The 24116-nt window shown below is 33.9% G+C and overlaps 1 protein-coding gene across 3 annotated transcripts in view; it reads left to right on the top strand.

The window, feature by feature from the left end:
- Nucleotides 1-24116, top strand: part of KIF5B (kinesin family member 5B) — a 40372-nt gene that overhangs the window by 4223 nt on the left and 12033 nt on the right. For all 3 annotated transcript variants that reach the window (XM_057498353.1, XM_057498354.1, XM_036912218.2), the window contains exons 2-17: nt 3164-3251; nt 9749-9822; nt 10741-10845; nt 11342-11390; nt 11828-11883; nt 12143-12230; nt 12392-12516; nt 13537-13641; nt 13953-14098; nt 14811-14959; nt 15361-15554; nt 16388-16456; nt 17397-17603; nt 19510-19653; nt 23155-23343; nt 23990-24107. In XM_057498353.1, the coding sequence (XP_057354336.1) occupies nt 3164-3251; nt 9749-9822; nt 10741-10845; nt 11342-11390; nt 11828-11883; nt 12143-12230; nt 12392-12516; nt 13537-13641; nt 13953-14098; nt 14811-14959; nt 15361-15554; nt 16388-16456; nt 17397-17603; nt 19510-19653; nt 23155-23343; nt 23990-24107 (1906 nt within the window). The remainder of the gene's footprint in view (nt 1-3163; nt 3252-9748; nt 9823-10740; nt 10846-11341; nt 11391-11827; nt 11884-12142; nt 12231-12391; nt 12517-13536; nt 13642-13952; nt 14099-14810; nt 14960-15360; nt 15555-16387; nt 16457-17396; nt 17604-19509; nt 19654-23154; nt 23344-23989; nt 24108-24116) is intronic.

Genomic DNA, 24116 nt, shown 5'->3' with positions numbered 1-24116 from the left:
CATTAGCAGTAGTTTTTATGGTGGTCTTGCTTTTCATCCTAGGAAGCGAAGGGTCAGTTAATAACTATGGCTAGCTCTCTAATCAAAACATTTGCCTTTCTTAATACAATTATAACTTAGTTTCAGAATTAAAATAAGACTGTTTTGTCAACTTAATGCTAACCACTTAATTTTTATTTAACAGTGATAAAACTTCTGAAAAAAACTGAATCCTAGTTTAATTTTTTTTTTTGTTTGCATGTTCATATTTTAATAAGGTTTGTAGTGGTAGTTTGCATGTTTGCTCTAAGATGACACTAGAGTAAACCGCTGTATACAGCACTTTTGAGGCAGGCTTTGTTAACTACCTGTTATTTTGGGATATCTTTCTAAATGGTTTGTGAGCACTGTCTTTCAGTGTAAAAATGGGGGTATCACTTGAAGCTCAGTAGTGTTTTTCTAGTCTTTAAATGCTTACTTTAATAAAATTTTATATAATTTATTTTTGAGGGAGCAATTAGCTTCATTCTATGGGCTATTTTCTATTGATATTTTTCCTTGCAAGCAAAATTAGAATTAATCATTGTTTAATTTTTGCTTTTGTACTGTTTTTTTACTTATCTGTTATTAACTGTATGTTTTGGCTAGTTGCTGTCTGTTTTTGACTCTTACCAGGTTGTGAGTTTTTAATGCTACAGGCTGTCTCCATTTCAATTCAGTTAACATTACTTGGTCACTTATCTTAGAATCTGGTGTACAGCTTCTTAGCTTACTAGTGAAGACTCTACCCAGGCTTATTCTCTATTATTATTTAAACCCTACAGTTTGTATTAATTAAATACCATTTCTAAAATTGTTACTTATTTACAGTATCTGATACCTTGTAGGTGCTAAATAAATGTTTGTTGGATAAATGAAGAGGAAAGTTAATTTTTGTATAAAAAATAATAGCATGATTTATCTCTGGGTGGTGATTATTATATTTGTCTTCAGAATTGTTTATCATGAATATTTCTTGTACATACATCAGTAAAACAGTAGATAATCTTTTTTTAGCCACACCTGTAGAGATGAATGTTAGTATCTTAGCAAAATCTTAGCATAAGGGCACTATTAGATATATCATAGGCATAGAATAATCAGACATTGAAACACCTACTTTTAATTGATGCCAAAGTGAGGGCGTCTTAGTATATCCTTCAGGAATGCTGTCAGCTGCTGAGGGAAAACAACTAATAGTGGTGTGAATAAATAAGAGGTTATTTTTCTCACATAAAATGTCTGGAAAAAGGCCCTTAGTGCTACCGCTTACTGACTTTGTTATCCTGTCATCCTTAGTGACTTTTCATCATCCTGCAAAATGGATGCTATAGCTCTACATGTTCATTCCAGAAAGGAGAGAGGGCAGGTTCAACTGAGAAGGTTCTTTTTATTGAGAAAATAAAACCCTTCTCTGAGACCTCCCAGCAGACCATCACTTACTACATAGTATTCAGAACTGGGTCGTGTCGGCACTAGTTGCCAGGAGACTAGGCTAGCTGTTGGTTAGCTTTCCAGGGGAAGGGGAATTGAGAATGGCTTTGAATAGTCAGTCCTGTAGGAGTGTCTGCTTTATGGTTATTGTTACTGCAAGCTTTGGGGAGGGGGATTGTGGGACGTAGTTTCTAAAAAGTGGAGGCCTTTTTTAGGTAAGACCTAGGAAGTTTTCTATAATGTTGAAGGTTTGGGTTGGGGGAGGATCGCGATTGTTTTGTATTTTAGGGTCCAGCTTCCTTTCTTAATTTTAGAAGAGACTAGAGAGCAGGCATATACATATTTTTAAATACCCAGAACCCCCCTACCCCACTCTTATCTTTAGATGATCACTTTTCTCTACTAGATTACTAGATTGTTCATTCATGCCAGAATTTAAACTTCTTCAGGTCTTGCCCATCTTAAAGTATCTTCTTAGACCCACAACCAGAATTTAGCTCTCTACTTAGTTACCTCACAGTATTTTTTCAACCCTTTCCAGTCTGGCCTTTGTCACTGGATACTTTCCTGTTTTGCCTTGCCCTTGCAGCTATATTTGACATAATCACTCCCTCCTTGAAAGTCCTTCCTTAACTTGACTGGATGTTATACTCTATAATTTTTTTCATTCCATCCCTCTGGCTGCTTCTTGGGCCACATCTGTAGTTCTCTAAATGTGTCCTCAAGATGGAATCCCCAAGATCCTTTCTGGGGGCCTGCAAGGTGAAAACTATTTTCAAAATGACATTAAGGTGTTATATTCCCTTTTCACGGTGTTGGCATTTGCATTTGATCTTTAATCTACAACTTCTTTTGGATTCTTGAGTGCTACAAGCTCCTTTCTCCCTTATAATCCTTAAGCATCCAATTGGTAGACTATTTCTCCGAACATAACCCTCCCTCATGACTAATGCAGAGGAGAGCACCAGGGAGCTGTGTGCTGCTTATTCTTCAGTTCTTCAGTGTCCCTTCTCCAGTGTTTCCTGGTATTCTGCCTTCCCCAGATTCAGGTTCCCCTGTTAAATGCTCTCATAGCACTTTAATAGCACTCTGCTGCATGAGTCAGATTTTCAGTCACTTAATTGTGTGTCAGATGTCTGCCCCACTATTACTTAGGCTCCACTAAGCAGAGATTGAACTCTGTCTTGGTCATCATTCTAGCATACTGGGATTCCGTAAGTGTTAAGTGAGTGAGTATAGTACAAAGCTGAATGGAGTAGAGGGAAGAGCCTGGAATGGAAAGACAGGAGATTGGGGTTTGAATTTTACTTTGTCATTAACAACTTTTGTACCTTTCAGGATTCTAGTTTCCCTATCTGCAAGGTGAAATTAGTATTGAAAATAGTGTGTCAGTACCTGCCAGAGTACACTCATTAAGTAAAAGTTCACTCAGCAGTATTGGAGTGCCTCCCATAGTAAAGCGATTTACTGTGCCAGGCCCTGGAAATACAACAAAGACTAAAACAGACATTCTTGGTTTTGTGGAGTTTATTCTGGTAGATTTGTACTTGGTGATTCCAGAGGTCCTTTCCACACAGACTCTGTGACATGAAGTGATGCAGAGAGGGTATCCTATTTGGAAGGTTAATAGCTAATGACATCTTAAAGGAACTTAGAAATGTCCATTCACCTTTAATTTTGTGTAGTTGAACCCTTTGTTTCTGTTTTTCAGTCCAAGCCTTATGCATTTGATCGGGTGTTCCAGTCAAGCACATCTCAAGAGCAAGTGTATAATGACTGTGCAAAGAAGATTGTTAAAGGTAAAAGTATATTTAACCCAAGTTGTCCCAGCAATAAGTAACATTTGTTTGTGATCTTCCCACTTACTATAACTTTTTCATTTTCACTTACTTCCCACTTTTTCATTTTAATGCCCCTTTCTTCTTAGTTAATTGCAGAAGAAAGTTGCTTAAATAATTAGAAGGTAAAATACAATTAGTAAACATACTATTTCTCAAATTCCATGGTCTTAATTTATACACAGTATCTAGTGAAGAGTATTGTGAGAATTATAGCATAACCCACTTGCTCTTGGAAATGAATTTTTATTAGATATTCCCAGGAGAGTGTCTAAGGTAGCAATTCTAGAAAATGAAATGAAAATAAAATGGCTAGGCAGGTTTCTAAAAAGTAGTCAAAAATGGCCATCATTCCATTCCTTTGATATTCCTTCCCCAAAGACTTACTTGTAGTCAATAGAGAAACCCTTGAGGAATTTAACAGGGGTTATGAAGGGTGAGAAAAGCGTGTACTTTCCAGCTAATATTAACTTATACTAAGATATTGTTCAAGTTTGTATTTTCTAAAACTATAGGACCCTAGAACTGAAGAGGGTATTAAGTGATGAACTGGACTTTCCCTTGCTATAGAAATCCCTTTTATTGAGAGGATCTTAAAATTAAATAGCCGTTACTTTATGATACCATTTTTTTTGACAGCTCTAATTGTTAAAAAGTACTTCTTAGATTGAAGCAAAATCTTGTAGCCTTCACTGGGGTGGAGTGGTTGGGATTCATTATAAAAGTGAACAGGTTATGATTAAGTAAGAGTATAGAAAATCACCTAGTAACAGGAGAAGGTAGTTTATGGATAAAAGTAGGTTCATAGGTGCGATGGAGGGGAAATGTAGGTTTCTCTTCATAAGAATTCTATTTTGTCTATGTAACAAGGAGCAAACTCATCACAGCAAGTGAGGATGGGGGAGGCAATTCTAGGAAAAGGTACAGAAGTGAGAGGATTAGGGAAATGTGGCAGTATTGCCAGGCAGCATAAGGGCCCACTTGAGGTTAGCTGCCAGAGGAGTTGGATTTATCCAATTGGGGTTTTGCCAGATGAGTACAAAGAGGAAGAGAAAGGCAAGAGAATTGAGGTTGTAGTCAGGAGAGTAATGTTAATGCTGAACCATGGAATCTTAAGTGGGTGAGGGGAGGGCAAGGGTGCCAGGATTTGAGGGACAGTGGAAAATGTGATAAGATTGGTATGTTACAGTTCAGTGGAGTCAAGGTTTGTTAGAATCAGGTGGGTACTAGAAGGAGTAATAGGAGGTAGATGCTTAAAATTGAGGTGGAAATCTGGAAAAGGTCCAGATTATCATGATGGACAAGATCATGGAAAAATTAGGTCAAGGAACTGAGAAGCCAGGGTGTTTTAGTGGGATCATCTACTACATGATAATTCATTAACCAACAAGAATTATGTAACAGGAATGGTATCAGTGAGACACAGTGCCCTGGATGCTGAAATCTTCATAAAATGAGAGAGAATTAAACTTGAGATTCTATAAATGATTGCAGCAAAGAGGAATAGACAGTGTCATCTTTTGTTGTCGGCATCAAATAGTTTCCCAAATGCATCTCAGTTATATTACCTTCCTTCATTTTGACATACTTTTGTCTTAAACAACCTAAGATTACATTAGCTCTTTTAATAATATGAAGTTACAGATTCATGAACTCAGGGACAATTTAAATGTACAGATCATTTTTACATCTGCTGTAGCCAACATTAAATCACAATCCACACTTGAATATTGGAGTACTTTAATCTAAATGTAAGTCTTTAAAGTGTAGGTTCCATTTTCTTTTTAGCTCTTGATCATGTTTTGAGTTGTTTTTATAGTTACCTTACTAGGGATCTAAGTTGGCTGTTAGCACATTTGATAAGTCTGTTATGGTATCAGACACTGAAGTTTTGTTTTTTTAGGTCCTTTATTTAAGGACATTGGAGTTTGAAAAATATTACTCTAAATCATTTGTAAAATGCTTAATGGGCCATGGCCTTAGCCTAGTCTCTAAAACTGAAATAAGGTGGCAAGTAATTAAATCATACTGTGTATTCAACCAACTTTGGATTCTCTTACTGTACAGTTGTCCAGTTCTTAACTTACGAACGTATCCCTGAGAATATGATGAAAAGCTTGTGTCCTTTTCTGAAATCATGACAGATGACTGGCATTTCTCCCAAAGTATCAATTGAGTGACCCTGTTTGAAGGGAAAATGAGGATAGTTCAACCATAGCTCTTCCTTAGTGCAATTTTGTTAACACTTGTTGCAGTTCCTAGAATCTGTTATTTTCCCCTTTTTGAAAGTGATATATGACATTTCAAGTAAGTTATCATCTGTTACTTTCCTTCTTTATGGCTTTTAAAAGGTACACATGGTAGCTGTGAGGTTTTTATCCGTGGAATATAATTCTCTAATATCTAGAAACTTAGGTTCATTTAAAACAGTTCTTTGGTTGTCTTACCCATCTCAGCCTCACTCTCTCTTGATAGTGTTTATTCTGTTCCTTTTGAGGATGATGTTGTAGAAGATAGAAGAGAATAGGCATGCCTCTGTCTTACATCATCTATTCTAGGCAGTGCAAGTCTACTCATTTTTTTTCTGAGTGTTTTTAAAGCTCTTTTTATTTTTAGGGCCTTAGTTTTTGGTTTGTTTTTGTGAGACTGACTTGTCCTCCCTCTCTCATACTATTCTGGTGATTTTTATCTCTTTTGTGCATCCTTAGTTATGTAGTTTAGGTTATGTAAATTTCCCTTCTTGCCACAAAATTTTGGTCCCTTTCTTCATCAGCAAATTTCTGTTGCTTTGCCATTTGGAACCAGGTTTGCAGGATGGTTAAGATTGAGGACAAGCTTTGGAATCAGACAAACCTAGGTTGAAGTCAAGGCCCTACCACTTTCTAGCTTTGTGACCTTTGACAAGTTAACCTAACCTTTCTACGTCTGTATTTCTTCTGCAAAATAAGGGTACTGAGATGATTTAAAAAGATGATTCTCGAAAAAGTTCTTCACCCAGGGTCTGGTTTGAAGTAAGCATATAAGAGATACCAACTGCTCTTTATTTCCTCTATCTTTGAGAGAAGGTCCTGTCTTCTTAATTTAATCAGCCATACTTGTAGTTGGGATAACTCATAGCCTAAGATACTTTTACTCTACAAAAGTAGACTTCAAGCAATTGTTGTATTAGAATGTTTCTGTAGCTCTCTCTTGCCAGCTTTGTAATTTATATTTGAGAAGTATCACAGATCATTACATCCACCTGGCTGTAACTTAACTCCTTTTTATCTTCTCCCAAATGCTCTGTCGTTTTGGAGGAGCCTGGATATAGTAGCTGGTGGCACTTGACCTTGACAAGGATATGAATGTGACAAAGTTACCAGTAGATAAAGATTTAAGGGGTTGGGGGACAGGTGGTTGGTTCCTGGTGTGGAAATCAATGAAATATATGGGACAATCACTGGCAAACAGATCAAGTGGAAAGCCATGGTTAGAAACTCATGGTAGGCAAGGATCAGCAAAATGATGGACAAGATGGTATTTCTTTTGAGGTGTGATTTGACCAGAAAGCAGCTGGTACTCTCTGGGCCCCTGACAGTCCACTGAGGTTGCATTGTTTTAATAAATTTTTGTGCAGGTGTATAACTTTATTATGTATAGGGCTATTACTACCTTTCCCCTTTTGTAGATTCATTAGATAAGGTTTTTTTGAATAAGGCTTACCCAGTTTTATTCTCTTTTGAATTTTATATCTGAGTGATGTCTGCAAGTTTGTTTCCCTTGTATGAAGTAGTTGTCATTTATTCAGTATATACCATGTGCCAAGCATCATACCAGGCCTGCATAGAATCCTGTTTCCCTCTACAGTTTGCTGACCTGGACTCTCTGCCACTGTATCCACCTGTAATTTTCCAGATGTAGCTTGCCATATATTTATTTTAGTCCCTGTGTTCCTTGAGAACATAGTGTAGTGGCTGAGACCATGGCCTCAGGGTTACACGCTCGTGAGGAAAGCAGACAAGTAAATGGACAGTCACAGTACAGAGTGATAAGCATTATGATTAAGTGCAGATGCTCTAAGAACATATAGACTGTTACCCAGATTTATTTGGGGGTGGGTTTTGGAGTTGGGATGGAGGAAGAAGTCAGTCTTTAAGGATGCACAGAGAGTAGGAAAGAGAGGGACGAGTGTCTTCCAGGCATAGAGATGGCACATGGTCTAAGGCATGCCCACATGAGAAGAGGATCACCTGGGTGAGGAACAGCATACATTGTGGTGTGACTGAATCACATGGAAGTGTCAGATTTGACCATTCTTACTAACAAACACAGCAATATGAGAGGAAAGGTGGTGGGAGATAGCTGAAAAAGCAAACAAGAGCCAAGTCAGAAAATGCCTAATTTGATCTGATTACAGATACGTGATCTCTAGGATTTTCAAATAGAGGAGTATTATTGGTATTTATTTAAAAATCCATACTTAAGATTTGTGCATTTCATTATATTTTACCTCTGAGAAATAAAATTACAACATATTGATTTCTAGTTAATGGTATATGCATGATGTAGTATCTAAGTGTAAATGTATTAAGGTCTGCAGTTCATTTTGAAATGCATTAAAAATAAGATGGATAGATACATGATATTAAAGCAAACAGTAAAAGGACAGTGTTAATGGTAGAATCTGTGGTACAGGTTGTTCACTATGAAATTTACTCAGTTTTTCTGTATGTTTCATTTTCTTTAATAATAAAATATCAGGGATTAAATCACTAGAAAGCAGAGTTGGGAATGGATTTCAAGGTAGGCAAGAAGTGATTCTTTACGTAATTGATACAAATGATACTACTTCATTGATTAACATGGCATATCTAGAAATCACCTGATTAGTCATTATTATATCCCTTGCACCTGGAACAGAGCTTGGATCATAGTGAGTCTTCAGTAAATATTTGAATGTTGAATATCCCATAATCTCTGTAATCATATAAAATTTTTAGTTACGATTGAAGTCCCAAATACAAATGCATTGCATGCATCTCTTATCCTAGGAACTCTCATACTACTAATGTGATCTTGGGAAAGTCACTTAATCATTCACCTGCCAATATTTATTAAGTATTTATTGTAGTAGTTACTAGCTAATTGGATTATATCATGATTGGACCTTTTATAATGTAACAAAAATTTGGAATCTATCCTTAGGTTTTATATAACTTAAGCATATATAAGATCTTAAGATCTTATGCAGAGGATGTGATATAGACATACTGAGAACAATTATATATGAAGGAAGTGAATTGGAAAAGGTCTAGTGCTTTTTTCTCCAGATAATTTTTTGCAGTACTTTTATACTGCAACCCATCCTTTTAAATACAATTTTTGAAATTATGTTGCTTCCCTTCATAAAACATATTTTGAAGGAAAGTTTCAGATGTTTGGAATCTCTTAAAATCTTCCCAGGGAAGAAAGTATTGATGCCTTCTTCTGTAAATGCTTCTGTAGGAAATCTCTTAGTATCTAGTTAAGTTGTGCCCAATGTTGGGATTGTTCTTTTTTTCCTTCCTTTTTTTAATTCAATTACTAATTTAAAAAACAAGGATTAGCTTGCTTACTAATTTACTCTCCACTGTTACCATCTGCTTTTTCCAACTGAGGCCTTTCTATTTTACTTTGGCTTCCTCTGCATACAATTTTGTAGTACCTTTCTGGTTGCCAAACACAAAAAAGAACAAATTGAATCCCTAAAAACTGGAAATCAAAAGGTCACCATGTTCACTCACATTTTTTTTTTTTCCCTCAGCGCAGTAAAGGAAAACACTTAAATGTTAACGTAGAGTACACAAAGGGCTGGAAAAGATTTTTTTAAAATTTCACATGAACTTTGATAATTGGTTTTCATGGTAGAACTGGACTTGTTATACTTTGTATAAGGAGCACTGTTGTATGGGTTTGTAACACCAATTAGTTGTCCTTTTTCTAAAAGCTAATTTATATCTGTATGAATTGGTAAAATGTTTTTTTCCTTTAGGTCACATAAAGCTTTGAAATAAAGATGTAATAACATTGGAAGTATATACTGACATAAGAGATAATTATAAGCAATAAAGTTTAAAATTTGTTTCTTACCACAAAAAGTAGTCTGGGCTGGAGAGAAAGTAATTGCTTAGATGGATCATCACCAAGAAAGTTATTAATATATTTTTAACTTCTTTCCCTTAAATGTTTTTATAGTAACTCTTTCATCTACTAAACTTTGACTTTGATGGACTCTTTCATTGGTGTAAAGAAAATCTGAATCTCCCTCACCATTCTTCCACAAATATTAGGCACATTTGATTATGCATGGATAAGGAACAGGGTTAATGTGTGTGTGTGAATTTTTTCAGAGTGTTTTCTAACATTCTTCAGTAATTTCTTAAGAATCTTGCTTAAGGAAAAAAATCCCCTGAAGTATAAAATCTCTAAATTTCTCATAGATGTACTTGAGGGATACAATGGAACAATATTTGCTTACGGGCAGACATCCTCTGGGAAGACACACACAATGGAGGTAATATTTTATAATCTGTGCTTGGATGTACAGTACAGATAGTAAATTCATTCATTATTTATGAAATTATTTTACCATGCTTAAACATCTTTGTTTGCTCTTTTTTCTCTGTTATAGCAAATACCAGTAACATCATTAGAATCTAATCAGTTTCTGAGTTTGAATAGTGAAACTGTATGTAGCTTTGTTTTATCAACAAAATAAGAAATTTGCAAACATTTTAGAATTAAAACAGAATTTCTGTCAACCTACAATAATGGGAAATTTTGAGTGCTTAGGTGTTAGCAATTCTATTCAGAGTAATTAATTTTTTCTTCTTTGGTCCCCCACCCCCACCCTACCCCTGCCAAATATCTGCCACTCTTCTAATAAGAATGTATCCACAATTATTGGTGCTGCTGTTAAAACAGCTGTGGACCTGCTTAAGCTTTGCTACTAGAAAAACAGCCTATGATCTTCTGCCAGTGCTACAGAACATCTTTTATTGTTTATCTGAGCATTCTATGTAAATGACCACTTGTTTTAGTGTCATCCATGTTACTCATTTTCATAGAGAAGAAGGACATTACTAAGATTTGAGTGAATTTCCCTTGAAGCAGAAGGAACAATGCAGATTTATATGGAAGGAAACTAAAAGCTTTTTCTAGAATATGTTAATTTATAAGCATGGATAATTCATGATTAAATGAAAGGTTAAGATCAGTTGGTAACCCATGTGGTTGATATATACTGTATTTTTCTGTAACTCAACAAAATATGTCAGAGTTGAATTGCTTTTTTTAGATAGAGAGTGGTTTTAACTAAACAATGGCAACAATTACAATTCCTCTCCTCTCTTGACTATAAATTGTAGATTGAAAGTTTTGATTTTTAACTCATACCTTGTTTGTTTAAGAAGTCTAGTTTTGTTTTCTGTAGGGTAAACTTCATGATCCAGAAGGCATGGGAATTATTCCAAGAATAGTGCAAGATATTTTTAATTATATTTACTCCATGGATGAAAATTTGGAATTTCATATTAAGGTAAAAACCTTGGGGAAAGATTGTTCTTTTTTACACCTAGAATAATTCTGTTCCAAAAAATAGTAAGTGCTTTTTTAAAAACATTGTTAAATATTTTAAAAGGTTATTTTAAGGCAAGTATTGTTGAAAGATTGTTAGAGTTAATAGAATGATTATTAGATAACCTTAAACAAGTTAGCTGAGTCTCTTTTGCCTTACCCTTCTTCTCTGTAAAGGCATTTGTTTTACTATAGAATTCAAAGGTTCTTAATATTATAACTAGTCTAATCCATTTCAAATGGAGATATATAATGAAAATTGTTTTTTAGTTACATAAGCAATTAAATGAATTTAGGTCTTCCTAATAGAATGTGAGCTGTGGCTGAGTTGTTGCTCACTCTCTCCCCAAGTCTAGATGGTGCCAGGTACTCACATCCCAATAAATATTTAATGAATAAGTGAATAAATTACTTTATAATTTTAGTTGGTTCATCTTTTTTCCTTTATTTCTCTTAAGGTTTCATATTTTGAAATTTATTTGGATAAGATAAGGGACCTGTTAGATGGTAAGTAATCTTGCTCTCTGATCATTTTAAAATAGCACATGTTAGTAACTTCTTTTAGTAGTAGTGTGCCATTTCACAGTCACCTACATGAAATGGACTTAAATTATAGGAAACAGAGTCCTGAGCTTTCATTGTCTTATGAGCTGTCAGTTAGATATTCTCCTTGGGCAAACCAACCACTATGCCTTAATGTTCTGATTTCCAAAATGAGAGTGGTAGAGGTTATACTGGACCGAAAATTCTGTATTACGTCATTGGTTTTATTTAAATCCCCTATTTCTATAGCGTCTTGCTTTAATAGTGATGTTTTCACCTTTTTAAAGTTTACCTATTGCTCTCAGGTTTTATGGGAAAGGAAATCAATTGAATTAGTTATTTCATACCCAATATTCTAGGTTAGGAGAATGTTACTAATGTTACTTATTTTTCTTCTTCAGTTTCAAAGACCAACCTTTCAGTTCATGAAGATAAAAACCGAGTTCCCTATGTAAAGGTACTTAAAAGTAATAAGGCGAGAATTATAGCTATGTATGGTGACAGACGTTAACTAGACTTAATGTACTAATGATTTTTCTTAATGTAAAAATATTAAATCATCATGTTGTACACCTAAAACTAATAAAAGTTGTATGTGAAGTATACTTTAATAAAAAATAAATACATTTAAAAAAATAATATAGGTGATTGTTCAGAAAAGCCCTGTAATGGAATTTTTTATAGATATTGACATATCTTAAAAAATAATTTTATAGGGGTGCACAGAGCGTTTTGTATGTAGTCCAGATGAAGTTATGGATACTATAGATGAAGGAAAATCCAACAGACATGTAGCAGTTACAAGTAAGTAGAATAATTAATAATACTAGTCAAGGTACAAAACTGACTTAAGATATTTTTATCACTTGATTAATTAGAAGATTTTTCTTATGTAAAATAATACTATAGAAATTATTAGCAAGGGAAAGTCATGTTTGTTTATAGTTTGTGTAATTTCATTGCAGATATGAATGAACATAGCTCTAGGAGTCACAGTATATTTCTTATTAATGTAAAACAAGAGAACACACAAACTGAACAGAAGCTGAGTGGAAAACTTTATCTCGTTGATTTAGCTGGTAGTGAAAAGGTAAAGTCTTTTATATTCTGATGGAATATATCTAAGCATTTTTATAAACTTTAGCTTGAATTTGTACTTGTGCATTATTCATCGTTACATCTTGAAAATTTATCAAATGGATTTGGTAATATTTTTGAGTCTTTGATGTTTTATGAGTATGTAAACCAAGTAATCAGTTGCAGATAACTGTCATTTGAGCCAGAGTCCAGGTCAACCAGTAAGTGTTACTTTGGCTTAAGATGTATGTTTTTATTGAGAACTTGAACAAGTTCTTATGAATTTCATTAGGTATCTTTTTCCTAATTTTTAGTATCTATTTTATCCATATTGGCAGTGGGCTCCTTGTAAGAACATGGTTGTACATGTTTCCTTCCTGGGATGATTATTTAATTCTTAGAGTTCTATACAGCTTATTCTGGTTTATGGCAAAATCAAAATAAGTAACCTCTGTGAACATTTTTGCTACTCTGCTAATTTTGTTTCTTCTGATTAGAATGACATACCTGTTCCCTTCTACTCAAAAATCTTAAGTCTATCTCTCTAATTTTGCAAATTCTGAGAGGCCATTTCTTTAGCCAGTATTGCTAATGTATTATTATATCATATCTTTAACAATATTGTTTTACATTTTTTTAAAGAAGATTTGCTTTTATTTTGAATTCAGTCTTTCTAACAGTTAAAATGTCAACATTAATGCTTTAGCAAATTTTAAAAGGTTCCTCTTTTCTAATGTAGATTAACAAACTAGTACACTTCAAAAGTACATGTAAGTTGGTCATTTTCAAGATTACACACTAGAAATAAAATTTGGTATCTCCTTAATCATATTCTTACCATGCATCCAGTTACTTGACCAAGTTTTCAGAAGAATAATACTCAAGAAATAGTGATAGTTTAAATATTTGTTAGATAAAATTATGAAGCTTTCTATTTTGCTGATTATTGATGAGCTCTGAACTTTTTAGAAAATTCAAAGAAATAATCTTAAACTTGAAATTCTGTTTCATTCTTTTGAAATCTTATCTGTAGGTTAGTAAAACTGGAGCTGAAGGTGCTGTGCTAGATGAAGCTAAGAACATCAACAAGTCACTTTCTGCTCTTGGAAATGTCATTTCTGCTTTGGCTGAGGGTAGTGTGAGTATACATGTCTTCTGTTTCCCTTTTGTTATCTTACGGAGAATTCCTCAAATACTGATGTGTGTGTGTGTGTGTGTGTGTGTATATGCATAGATGTGAATGAAAGCAAGATACACTGTATTTGAGTCAGTGTATATAAATTAGTTTTTTTCAGAATTCATTAGTATGTATATCATTTCCCATCTTAATATTAAGCAGTTAAAATAACTGACATCACTTTGTAACTTACTTAAAGAACCATATTTATATAACAAATTTTATTATGTAAAACCTATTGGTCTTTTGTGTTGTTTTGTTTTTGTATGTAGACTTATGTTCCATACCGTGATAGTAAAATGACAAGAATCCTTCAAGATTCATTAGGTGGAAACTGTAGAACCACTATTGTAATTTGCTGTTCTCCATCATCGTACAATGAATCTGAAACAAAATCTACACTCCTTTTCGGTCAAAGGTTTGTGGTTAATACAAAGTCTAAATGGAGACAGGCCTCTTGTTTATTAAATTTAGGAAAATACCAGGTAGATATTTTTCACTTTGGTGTAATATTGTTAGTGTGCTAGACACAACTTTTTAATTGAGAGACAGATGATACAAGCAGGGTTCATACTTTAGACTGCTTGGGTTTGAGTTAAGTTTTAGTACATATTAAAGTCAAATGTTAACTTCAGTCAAATTTATTTGAGAAGTTTTAATTAAGCATTAAAGAAAATAAGCATTTGAATCAGGTAATAAAGTAGAAGTCTGACAAGTATTATCCTGTATTAAGCCTGTTGGCATATGTGACAGGTTCAAATAATGAACAACCATATATGAATGGTTAGTCTTGGAAAACTGGTAGTGGTGACTTTATCTTTGGCTTTCAATGGTAATTTCTTTTCTTAATTCAAGCTTGCAAATGAATTGGAAAAATATGGGCTCTTGTTTTTTATCCTCATCAGATTGTTGATTTTTCTTTTAAAAGCTATTCACAGATGTGGGAACTGAGCCACATTTATTTGGGTTGTGAATAAGCACTGTATTGATAGCCTTAGTATTTAGTCAAAGAGATAAGTGGCAAGAATAGTTGAGTTAAATTCCTTAGTCATAGATATGTATTGCAATGATAGATACCATGTGAAAATTATTTCAGTCACTTTCTTTTTTCCCCTAATTCTTTCTCTTAGGGCCAAAACAATTAAGAACACAGTTTGTGTCAATGTAGAGTTAACTGCAGAACAATGGAAAAAGAAGTATGAAAGAGAAAAAGAAAAAAATAAGACCCTGCGGAACACCATTCAGTGGCTTGAAAATGAACTCAACCGATGGCGTAATGGTAATAGGTTACAAATTTGTCATTTTGAGAATGTTGAATACAAATGTAGAGTCATTTTATAAATTTGAGACTGATAAAAAAATATACCCTTTTTCACTTTTTAGGCTTAGGGATCATCAAATAAAAATAAAATCTTTTATGTTAAATTCTGATTTTAACCTGAAATAATACATAGAAACACCGAGGCCAGCTAGGAAGCGGTACAAGTCACAAGATGGCAAGGTTCATTGGTTAGGGTGGAAGCAGTTAAAAACGTAACTGGGTGACTGGATTTAGAAGATAGGGGAGAGTTAAAGGTAATTCCAACTTTTCAAATCTCAGTGACTAGACAGAAAAGTTGGTAAGAGCCACTGAATTGAATAATACTAAAAGAAGGTTTTTTATTAACCATTCTATTTCAGGAGAGACGGTGCCTATTGATGAACAATTTGACAAAGAGAAAGCCAACTTGGAAGCTTTCGCAGTGGATAAGGATATTACTATTACCAATGATAAACCAGCAACCACCATTGGAGTCACTGGAAACTTTACTGATGCTGAAAGAAAAAAATGTGAAGAAGAAATTGCTAAACTGTACAAACAACTTGATGACAAGGTAGGTACTGTTCATGGTCAATTCTGTTGTAGCATCATCATTGACATAACTATTTTTCATTTTCTAATTTTGATATGGGTCCATGACATAATCTTCCTTGATTCTCTTAATCTTTTGAAAATCATGATAGTAACAAAAAATTAAAATCACAGTTTCTGTTTCTTTGCTGAACTATGAGGCATATCTCTTTTTCCCCTTCCTTAGGCTGAAAGAATTTTCTAAAGGAACTTGGGCATTGGGTCTTCAGAGAACATTAATGAAATGACCTCTTAGAATCAGGGAACTAGGGACTCTAATAATGAAGATGTTATAAGAGATTAGAGGAAACAACATAGAGTGAAAATACTATCTTCCTACTTTGGTTACATCAGTAATTAGTGGAAAAAATTAATTATGAACTAAGTAGAGAGTAAAGTAAAAACAAAAGCAATAAAAAGACCATAAAGAAATACTTGTGGTTGTGGTTTTTGTTTTTGTTTTTATGTGATATTTCTTAAGTATTTAAAGGAGAGATAGGAGGTTTGAAGTGGCTGAATGGCCATTATTATCAATAATAGCTTTAAACATGTTTATTATTTTTAGCATTTAAAGTTTTTAATGAATAGCCTGTATAAACTTAAGCTCTTTTTCTTACTGTATAACTGTTACAATTATTGGTAATTAAAAGAAATTCCATCTCTCAACATTTTCTTAAGAAAAGAGATTGAAATAAGCTACGTTGAATTTGGAGAAATGGTTTTGAAATATTTGGGGGGATAGTAATCTTACAGTTTGTGTTAGGGAATAGAAACAGTTATGAGCTATTGCGTTAATTTGTTACTTTAAAATTCTAGGATGAAGAAATCAATCAGCAGAGCCAGTTGGTAGAGAAACTGAAGACACAAATGTTGGATCAGGAAGAGGTAAGTTGAATACCTTTCATATTGCTTCCAGAAAAGCTTATAGGTTGTTATTATCATTTAAACATTTTTTTTTTAAATGGAAGAAATCTACAGAGCTCAGAATATACTGGAGTACATTTAAAAATTCTTTGAATATGCCCAGACTTCACTGTGGATATCCTTCCGATGAGCTTGATGTATGGATTGAGGCATTGTTTCTCAAGGCCACTAGGAATGTTTGCTTAATTCTTCCCATTTCATTGTTTTGTCTTGTGCATTATAGTACATAAAACATCCCTGGCCCCTAGTTCTAAGTGCCATTAGCATTCTGCCTTATTTGAAATACTCCCACACATTTCTAAATGCTCCACATGAATGAAAGCCACTAACCCCAGATGACTGCAGTATTTTCCTAACTTGTCTCTTGACTCCAGTTCATGTTTTATATGCTGATACCAAGTTTTCCTGAGGCACAGCTCAGGTGTCACTCCTTGCCCGGAGATAATCTAAATTTTTAAGCATATCTTCTAAACTTGTATTTCTTCCTTTTTCTGTGCACTGTTCATGAATGTAGTGTGCCTTATTCTTTCTACTACATTAATTTGTACATGACTACAGTCTCCCTATCGTAGCCACCTTCTCCAGGAATATCCTACAGAAATACCCCCTTTTACTACCAAACACTTAGTAGTGTTGTTTCTCTCCTTTGTGGCTCTTAACTTTCAATTTTGTGTTGCATTTTTGTATCTGTCTTCTATTCTGTAATAGAAGACAGTGCCTGTGCATGGTAGACATTCAGGAAATCTGTTGAACAAATACATCTTACTGCCCTAATGGCATCCATGTTTCATTCCCTTTGTGCTTAGCAAATGGTGAAGCAAATAGGTTTTTTTAAAACCTGTATACTTTTAAAAAACCTATATGTGTTTGGTAAAAATAAATACTCTACTTTCTCATGTAGCTTTTGGCATCTACAAGAAGGGATCAAGATAATATGCAAGCTGAGCTGAATCGCCTTCAAGCAGAAAATGATGCCTCTAAAGAAGAAGTAAAAGAAGTTTTACAAGCCCTAGAGGAACTTGCTGTCAATTATGATCAGAAGTCTCAGGAAGTTGAAGACAAAACTAAAGAGTATGAATTGCTTAGTGATGAACTCAATCAAAAATCGGTAAGAGATAGTTTTGTTTTCTTTCTTAATACTTTACTGCAAGTATTATTAATTGAAAAATTACCTAAGTAACTTATTTCTACATAAGCTCAAGGCTGGTAGCATCAATTCTCAAGATGCTTAAGTCTAAACTTAGTTCCTCCTATGTATGAAGCCTTAGAGGTCTACAAGGGTTACCTTTGTAGTTCCTGAAGTTCTATTATTATGTAATTAAAAAGCTATTTAAAAATGTTGGCTATTCCTAATACTATTCCACTATTAAAGGAAAGAGGTAAAAGTTAGCTCCTAGTTCAGTAAAGTTTTTAGATTATTATTCAAACTGCAAATTCAGAAATGTGCATATTAAAAACAAAATAGAATATAGAACTTCAAATAATTTGTTTTGTTCAGTTATATTCCCAGCACCTGAAACAGTGTGTAGTATAGTGTGGTTCCCTAGTGAATGAGGTTTTCACTTGTCATCATTGCTATATAGCAGGACTCACCACCCTCCCAACAGGGATGCCAGGAATTGTATGTAACTGATTGCTGCTGCTGTTCTTGGAGCATCACCATGGATGAGCGATCTTTCTTTAAGGTTTTATTATTAATGCTAGTTGATTGTTTAGAAATCACATCTAGAGTTGGACTCAGGATCAGTGCTTAATATTTATTTCCCTATCCATGTTCACCTGTCTAAAGGAAAGCAGTCAACACTATGAAATAGCATTTTTAATAGGTTTCCTGCCCCTAATGAGAAATCCATTTTCCCTTTTTAATCTCCAAAGCTACAGTTAGCTTGAAGATACAATTTAATACCATGGAGGGTAAGACATCTTTATAACTTAACCGAGTTGCATTATGAGCAAACCTAGTTAACTATTTGGAAGAACAATAGAAGTTTCTTACAACTCTGTAAGTTGGTCCTTGGTCACTGATTTCAGTCTTTTATACAGTTGTGTTTATGACCCAGTTGTAAAGCTCAGATCTATCGGTCCTATATTGGTAGTAGGAGTTAGAAAAGAGTTTTCTGCTTTATTTTATATGGTTACAGTATATGGCTTTTCACTTGTTGGAGAAAAGATCTACTAATTTAGACATGTTATTGTAAAAGCATGCTACCTTATGAGACTTGAAAGATAATTGGTATTGTAGATTGTGTATACACACTTTACTGAAATTCAGAAACTTAAGGAAATGAAGAAATGAGCAGCTGAAATGATAGCATCTTTACTAGAAGATACCACTAAAATTAGTTAGTTGAATTAAAAATGGAGTATCTGATCTGTGATGTAATGAATAGTTTTAAAGTGACCAACTTGGGTTGGACTTTTCAAAATTGTGGTGAGTTGGTTGCTGGTAAACCAACTATTATTTTAAATTTATAATTATAGTAATTAACTCACAGTAATGCTACTTCATCACTATCTTCTGGATAATTGTTATATAATAGTGTCAAAAGTTAGTAGTAATTATCAGTGGATTCTTTCCAGTGACTAAATATATAAAAAGTAAGGAAAACACACCAACCATCTAAAATAGTGTCAATTCCATTCTAATATTTATTTGCTCAGACCCAGTTTCCAAAGATAAGCCATACTATGATAATAAATGAAAATGAAAATTATTTTGGAAGTTTCCCATTTCTAAGCAGAAAACATTATCCAGTCTCAGAAATCAGTGAAAGAATATAAACTGCCTGCTTTTAATGGAGTATATAATATGACTACTTTACATAATCTGTTAGATCTAAGATATTTTTTAAGTACGAGTTGGGACCTACTCTAGGACTAGTAGATAGTTCAAGAAAATGAAAGAAAATAATGGTTTTGTGAGTAATAGGTAAAAACTGGAAATACCTATCAATACTTGAACTGATTGTTCATTTAATAGATTTAACTGTATCTCATTTGTTTGGTTCTGTTAGGCAACTTTAGCAAGTATAGATGCTGAGCTTCAGAAACTTAAGGAAATGACCAACCACCAGAAAAAACGAGCAGCTGAGATGATGGCATCTTTACTAAAAGATCTTGCAGAAATAGGAATTGCTGTGGGAAATAATGATGTAAAGGTAATATAATAACCAGATATTAAGTATAATGATCTGTACACACTCATATTTTCATTTACTACTTATTTTTTGCAGAGTTCTTTTCATATTCCCATTATCTCATCCTCACAACAGCTCTGTGTGGTAGATGGTATTAACTTCCATTTTAAATAAATGAGGGAAGACAGAATAAGTGGCACTCAAGTAGATATTTCCAATAAGTAGCATTTATTTGGACCCCATGTTTGGTTCTTTACTATGTAATGATTTCATGAACACCTAGAAATTATGTTAAAAGTATGTAATTGGAACAAATGAAGATTAGTTCATGGGATAAACTCTTAAGTGAGTACGCCTGTGCTTTCTTTAGATGCTTTAAAAGATAAAAGAAGAGCACCACTAATTAACGTTTTAAAAATTTATTATGATAAAGTTCAGACAAAACTACAGAGAATATAACCATAATGTTGTTCAAGTAATTGTACATTAATGATATAAAAAAAAAACTAGAGAGAATAATATCATGAACTTCACAGTTAGCAGTTACCAAAATTTTGCCCCATTTATCTATGCCTTTTTTCTTTTCAAATAATCTTTTTCCTAAGATTTAACATAATAATGATAGCACTAAACATGTATCAAAAAATTTTTAGTGACTTGGTAGATTTTAAAACAGACCAAAAAAGCAAACTTGAGACTCTGTTGCAGAAGGTATTTGACTGGACTTTTTGATTGAAGCCTGTTTACAGGAACAAAGTGAACAGACTTACACTTGGGTTTACAGTGATAGCCTGTTAAGAAGCCCAGTTTAACAAGAGTGGAAATGAACTAAAAGTTTTCAATATCAAGCACATTCCTTCCATTGGTAACTACCCAAAGCTTCTGCTTGTTAATGGAGACATGGACTCACTCTCATATCATGTCAGTTCTTACTGCTGGCTCACCTCATTGACACAAAGGAACAGTGTCACTGTTAAATACTGGAAGACTTGACCTACTCTCTTCACCATCAGTCCTTCCTCCATTTGGTGAAGTAATGTGAGAGGAAAGAACTATGTGGGAATCTTCTGAGAAGGGAGAAGTAGATTTACTCCATACCACTCAACACTGAAGCACTGAAGGGTGTTGTTCATTGTAAATTTGCAACTTCTTTTTAGAAAAATCTTTCCATTTCCTGTTCAAATGATCTTAATTTAAATGAAAAAGTGGTAAAGATAAGAGAAAATAAGATAGTGGAAATGGCTTGTTTGGTGGTAGTGCCAGTACTAATAGATTCCCTGACTCAGACCCTTCTTTTCACTGTCCACTATAGCGTTTTGAAAACAAGTCTGCCTTATACTTAGGTTCTTTGGGTCCACAATATTTTTTTCATTTGCATGTAATTCTTCTGTTAATATTATCACTAAGCACTGTTTGAGCACTACTTGTTTTATGTTTTTTATGTTACGGTTCATTCTTTGTGTGGTACAGTTTTATGGATTCTGGCAAATGCATAATACAGATGCACCGTTTTATGGTATCATGGGATAATTTTGCCACCTCAACAAATCCCTGTGCTATACCTATTCATCCGTAACAGCTACTATTTTTTTTACTATATATGTAGTTTTCCCTTTCCGGAAATGTTATATAGTTGGAATCATGCATTATATATCCTTTTCTTACTGGCTTCTTTTACTTAGCAGTGTGCATTTAAGGTTCTTCCATGTTTTTTCATGTTCATGGCTTTGATAGCTCATTTCTTTTATCACTGAGTAGTACTCCATTTATAGAGGTATCAGTTTGTTTATATATTTACCTATTGAGGGACATCTTGGGTTATTTGCAGTTTTGGGTAATTGTAAATAAAGCAGTTTCATTCATCTGCAGGTTTTTCTGGGTAGAAGTTTTCAATTCAATTTCATAAAAATACCTAGGGCCATGATTGCTCAATCATGCTAAGACTATATTAGCTTTGTGAGAAACTCCCAAACTGTCTTCCAGAGTGGGTGTAGCATTCTGTATTCCCACCAGCAAGGAATCAGAGTTCTGTCACTTCACATCCTCACCAGTATTTGGTGTCATCAGTTTTCTGGTTTAGGCCATCCTAAAAGATGTATACCGTTACCTCATTGTTTTACCTTGCAGTTGCGTTGTTTTCTTGAGTTTAAAGAGTTCTTCCTATGTTGTTGGTAACAATCCTTTTATCAGATAGGTGTTTTACAAATATTTCTCCCAGTCTGTGCCCTGTCTTTTCTCTCTTAAGAGTATCTTTTTTGCAGAGCAGAAGTTTTTAATTTTAATGAAATCCAACTTAACCAGTTTGTCTTTCACAGATTGTGTTGGTCTTGTATCTAAAAACTTTTCTCCAAACCCAGTGACACCTAGATTTTCTTCTGTATCTCCTAGAAGTTTCTTAGTTTGTATGTACATTTAGGTTTGTGATCCATTTGGACTTAATTTTTCTCAAAAGTATAAGGTCTGTCAGGATTACTTGTTTTACATGTGGATGGCTAGTTTTTCCATCACGGTGTACTGAAAAGACTATCCTTTCTCCATTGAATTTCCTTTTCTCCTTTATCAGAGATCTGTTGACTGTATTTGTGGGTCTACTCCTGGGCTCTGCATCCTCTTCCAATGACCTATTTGTCTGTTCTTTTGCCAATACCACACAATTTTGATAACTGTAGCTTTTTTTAGTCTTGAAGTTGGGTAGTGTCATCCTCTGACTTTGTTGGTCTTTAATATTATGTTGGCTGTTAGGGGTCTTTTGACTCTCCATTTAAACTTTACAAGCAATTCATCATTAGCCATAAAATGGCTTGCAGGGATTTTGATTAGGATTATATTAAATTTAGAGATGAAGTTGGGAAGAACTGACATTTTTAATATTGAGCCTTGTGTCCATGAATATTGAATGTCTCCCATTTACTTAGATCCTCTTTGACTTCATTTGTCACATGGATTTTATATGTACAATGTAATGTTTATGTACCTAAGTGTTCCTTTTTTCTTTTTGGTGTGTTTATAACAATTGTATCATCTGCAAGCAAAGGGTTTTATTTTTCCTTCTCAAGCTTCCCTTAATTTTGACACTGAAATTGTGCTAGAATTTGTAAAGAAACTCATGAAAAGTTAAGGAAGGTACAGTGACCACAATTTTTCCCTTGTGAGCTTAAACGTCATCTTCTCCTTGCCGCCTAGACATATCATCTAAGATCTAAACTAGACTTACATGATTAAAATGCAAAGGACATCCAAAAACTGAAAGAGGCAGAGTACATCAGTTTTGTTTTTAGGTTTAAATTCTTTTATTTTCCCTTGTAAGCATGTATTAACACTACATTTTAGAAAGTAAGGAAGGCAAAAATTAAACTATTTTACTTACCTTTATTAAAAATACTATTTAATCAAAGAAACCCAGACTTCCTATGAATATTGAGGAATATTAAAATATATTTTTATATAAAATTTTATTAGAGTCTGGGTAAACACAAACTGGACATTTTTGTCTTTAATTTTTATTTCACTTTTTTCTTATAGCAGCCTGAGGGAACTGGTATGATCGATGAAGAGTTCACTGTTGCAAGACTCTACATTAGCAAAATGAAGTCAGAAGTAAAAACAATGGTAAAACGCTGCAAACAGCTAGAAGGCACACAAACAGAGAGCAACAAAAAAATGGAAGAAAATGACAAGGAGTTGGCAGCATGTCAGCTTCGTATTTCCCAAGTATGTATTACAGAAAAAACTTTATTATTTTTTAAAGAGCTCTTTTTAAATTTTTAAACTTTTAAAACTAAAAGATTTTAAGAAAAATGACCTTCCATAGGTTATTTCGAGTAACAAAATAAAAGGTTTAATTCAATTAGTTTTTCCTAGTCCAGCTTCAGTATAATGACATGAATGATTTAACTAGGTTATACTTGCTAACATTAAGTATAGAAATTTACTAGAAAGACACAGGACTAATTTGACTGTTGGAAGAGTTGAGAAGAATTCTAGGGTAGGCAAAACTTTAGGGCCAGCTTTCTGGCTTTGGCAACCGAATGGATAAGGCTAGTCACCAGGGGAGGAGTTGTAGAAAGAGGGAAGAGAATAATGCTGGATGGAGATAACAGTAAGAATATTATCTCATATTTCAGCCTTCAGTGCCTTAATTTGCAAAAACTATAAGCTAATGCGGATGACCATTTCACTGATTAAATTCTTTGTCATTTTAAGTCTTGTCCCTAAATATTTTAGACTTAAATATCTTGTTCTGTGTGTTACATATTTAGATTATCAATAGAACGTCCTTACTTTCAAACATTCTTAACAATAAAATGTGTGTGTGAGGTTTTTTTTGAACTTCAAATCAGTATATTTTTTCCCAAAGCATGAAGCCAAAATCAAATCATTGACTGAATATCTTCAAAATGTGGAGCAAAAGAAAAGACAGCTGGAGGAATCTGTTGATTCCCTCAGTGAAGAACTAGTCCAGCTTCGAGCACAAGGTATTAGCT

The sequence above is a fragment of the Manis pentadactyla genome, chromosome 3 (assembly GCF_030020395.1).
Source record: "Manis pentadactyla isolate mManPen7 chromosome 3, mManPen7.hap1, whole genome shotgun sequence".
NCBI classification, from domain to species: domain Eukaryota; kingdom Metazoa; phylum Chordata; class Mammalia; order Pholidota; family Manidae; genus Manis; species Manis pentadactyla.
Note: the sequence above shows the minus strand (reverse complement) of the source record. Positions and strands in the feature narration are given on the sequence as shown.